General features: G+C 41.9%; 1 protein-coding gene across 6 annotated transcripts in view; it reads right to left on the bottom strand.

Annotated features, from left to right (window-relative positions):
- Positions 1 to 3,218, bottom strand: part of KATNAL2 (katanin catalytic subunit A1 like 2) — a 76,231-nt gene that overhangs the window by 49,267 nt on the left and 23,746 nt on the right. For 5 of the 6 annotated variants that reach the window (XM_019518129.1, XM_019518130.1, XM_019518133.1 and 2 more), the window contains 2 exons: positions 2,623 to 2,700; positions 233 to 331 (listed from right to left, as the gene is read on the bottom strand). In XM_019518129.1, coding sequence (XP_019373674.1) covers positions 233 to 331; positions 2,623 to 2,700 — 177 coding nt within the window. The remainder of the gene's footprint in view (positions 1 to 232; positions 332 to 2,622; positions 2,701 to 3,218) is intronic. The other variant, XM_019518135.1, reaches the window with a different exon arrangement.

The raw sequence follows: 3,218 nt of genomic DNA, 5'->3' as shown, positions 1-3,218 counted from the left end.
TTTCCAATCCAGCACACTGCAGAGCCTTCTTATGTGAGAAGCTATAGGCCACTGTCTTTTTAAATGCCATTTGCTGGATAGGAACTGCATTCAGAACAGGATAGATACAGTAAGAACCGTGCAACAGTTCTCTTTTTGCAAGAAACATGTGAACTAGCTGGTGACATTCTAACCGTAACACCACGTAGGATGATGCCCAGCATTGGTTTTCTCAAACTATTTAGGGCCTTACCCTTATAGGATACACAACTGCTTCCTTGACTAACTGCTTGGCTGCATCAAGTCCAATAATGTCATCCCACTTTATGTTTGGATTATGGAGATAAATGTCCTGCAACACATATTTGATCTTTTTAGTAGAAATAATGTTCTCCTGTAAAACTATAATAAACACTGAAGTAGCAAAACAACCCATTTATACCAAGATGTAAAGTTACAGTGATATTAAATGAGACTGTTTAATTCAAACCACACATACTGTAAATCCTTGGTTTACCATGGGGCGTACACAAAAATAATTCCTAGAGAAGCCATTAATTATGGCCTGATCTCAATGAAGCCTGGGGAAGTTTTGCCACTGGCTTCAAGGATAGCAAAAACCGCTATAATCGACCAGACCAATGGTCCATCTCCTTAAAAGTAGCCTGCATCACATAGTTCAAAGGAAGGGTTAAGAAACTCCAGAATGGAGAATGATGGAATAACCTGCCTAGGTGGGGGTTTTCTGAAGTAAGTTGTTGCCTCTAAACCAGTTAGTCTAAGGTGCCATCCTGTCCTACCCTCTAAAAGAGGGACTACAATTGGCCTGCCCCCTGAAGTATTCATCCAACTAAATGTACTCCACAGGCCAGCTGTTGTGTAAAAAGAAGATTCATACTCTTATTATAATCTGACAGCTAAACTGTACTCTCAGATAAAATGAAGAAAGGTCCCCACTAATTAGAATGAGAGGTGTATGCTCCAGGGAAATAGTTCATTGAATACATTTAGAAAAATTATTTATAACAATTAATAGATCACACTTTTCTTTCTATGAATAGCAACTTCAGCTGAACCTGATTTATGATGCTAAACAGAGACTTCTAGAAGACTTTCCAACACTAAAGGAGACTCTCTAGTGGACCAGTTACCATGTGTCATTCATTTTATTAATTTACTGGACACACACAGCCATCACAATTAGGCACATATTAGTAAAGTATAAAAACACACCATAAAAATAATCTAAAAACTGCTGCTCCTGTTCCTGCCAGGAGTGACTGCAGCCATGTCATTTTGTCAAGACCGTCATAAAAATAAAAATCAACCAAAACCTACATGAAGAAAGCTACTCTGACTCTAGCTCACAAACCTGCTAGACTCAGGCCCTACAGGGCATATAATCAGAACGATCCCTAAAACCAGTGAAGGCCAACCTTTTTGGCATGTGCCACAAATTAGCCCCAGACCCTCCATGAGTGCCATTCCAATCCCTTCTCCTGTCCCATCTGCTGCTCTGCTTTCTGCTCCCTGCTCTGCATGCCACCTTGCTGCCTGTCCCCACCCCATTCTGCCACATCACATACAGCGCTACCCATGCCACTTGTGGCATTCATGCCACAGGTTGCCCACAGGCCTTAGACAAGGACCTTTGACTCAGGAAGCAGTGCAGTTGCTTAGCTCTAAGCTTGGACAGCATGTCTCCCAGCTCATTTAAACATCCTTGACAAGACATAAAGTAACAGGCAATCTCATAACCACAGTGGGCTTTTAGGATAAAGCCCAACACTCAGGACTGGACCTGGCAGAAAATATGGAGCGAGCAAAAGAGACTCAAGTAAATGGGTTTAAGTGCTTTTCCGACTTGGAAGGCAGTCTGCTTGAGGGTGGACTTGCAGGGTAATCCTAAGCAGAGTTGGTAACCATACTCCCTGCATTTGACTTGTTCCTCCAGTAATTTTATTACTAAAAGGATTCAAGTGCATCTTAGAAATATTGCTTTTTGCCTCAGATAATCACTGACCATTCTCTGTCTTGGTACTTGTTCATATTACCAGACAAGTTTTATTGAGAGGCAAAAACATCTACAACTAAGCACAGTATATTGGCATTTAATCTTTCCTTCAAGGAAGACCCTGTTTATTTAGACCCCGATTCACCAAGGAACTTACCATGTATGCAACTTTACATATGCAAGATGAAAAAGGATCAGGACCTACTTGGGGCCCTATAGCTGAATTAGGCCCTTAATCAGCCATCTCAGGTAACATGCAGCTTCCCTGTGTAGATAACTAATGTACAGTTTTCATAGCAAAGGCAAAAAGGAAAGCAGTGCTGGTCTGGCTGGTACAGCTCCTATATCATAAACAGCAATATGTCCCTATAGGAAGGGGAGCAATTTAAATTACTTCTTTGTGCTCCTGGTCAGGAAAAAATCTGTAATACTACATGCAAGGATGGGAAAATGTACTGGGCTTAATTTATTCCTAATGTAACTTTAATGGTGCTGCCGCAGGAAAAAAACTTGGTCCAGTGCCTTCGAGAATTAGCACTTTCAATGCCAGCAAAAAGAAACTGCCAGCATTCTCAGACAACCACAGAACCCAGGCTCTCCAAACCACTGAAATGAAGATCCAATCTTACTCTGCTTATGACCGTTGCAAGTTCTCTCATCTCACCAGTCATGCCAATGAAAGCACTCAGAGGTTTTAATAATCGCTCCTAAAAACATAAGAGTATAAAAAACTGTTTATACAAATTATAAAACTGTCTCAAAAAGATGCACTGCAGGAAAAATGCTAAAGTTTGGAGATGCCCTCATCTCTTTATGATAAGAGTTAAGCTCATCCCAAGTCTTACTGGGCTGAGGGCCAGACTCTGCCAGCCTTACTTACAGTAAATCAGCCCCATGCTCCACAAGTAGCTCTACCAATCTCAGCATTTGCATGGCAGAATTAGGCCTACATGAATTAGAGGTATGTGAACCAGGAATTTAAACAACTCTTATTTCATAGTTTCATAGTTTCATAGATTTAGGGTCGGAAGGGACCTAGTAGATCTTCTAGCCCGACCCCCTGCCAGGGCGGGAGAACAACAAAACCCCAAAACAAAAACGGGACTCAAATGAGTCCAGCCAGGTAGGCATCCAGCCTCTTCTTAAAGACCCCCAGGGTAGGGGCCAGCACCACTTCCCTTGGAAGTTGGTTCCAGCTCCTAGCCGCCCTAACTGTGAAGTAGTT

Source organism: Gavialis gangeticus, unplaced genomic scaffold (assembly GCF_001723915.1).
Source record: "Gavialis gangeticus isolate Ggan-Ray unplaced genomic scaffold, GavGan_comp1, whole genome shotgun sequence".
Lineage (NCBI taxonomy): Eukaryota > Metazoa > Chordata > Crocodylia > Gavialidae > Gavialis > Gavialis gangeticus.
Note: the sequence above shows the minus strand (reverse complement) of the source record. Positions and strands in the feature narration are given on the sequence as shown.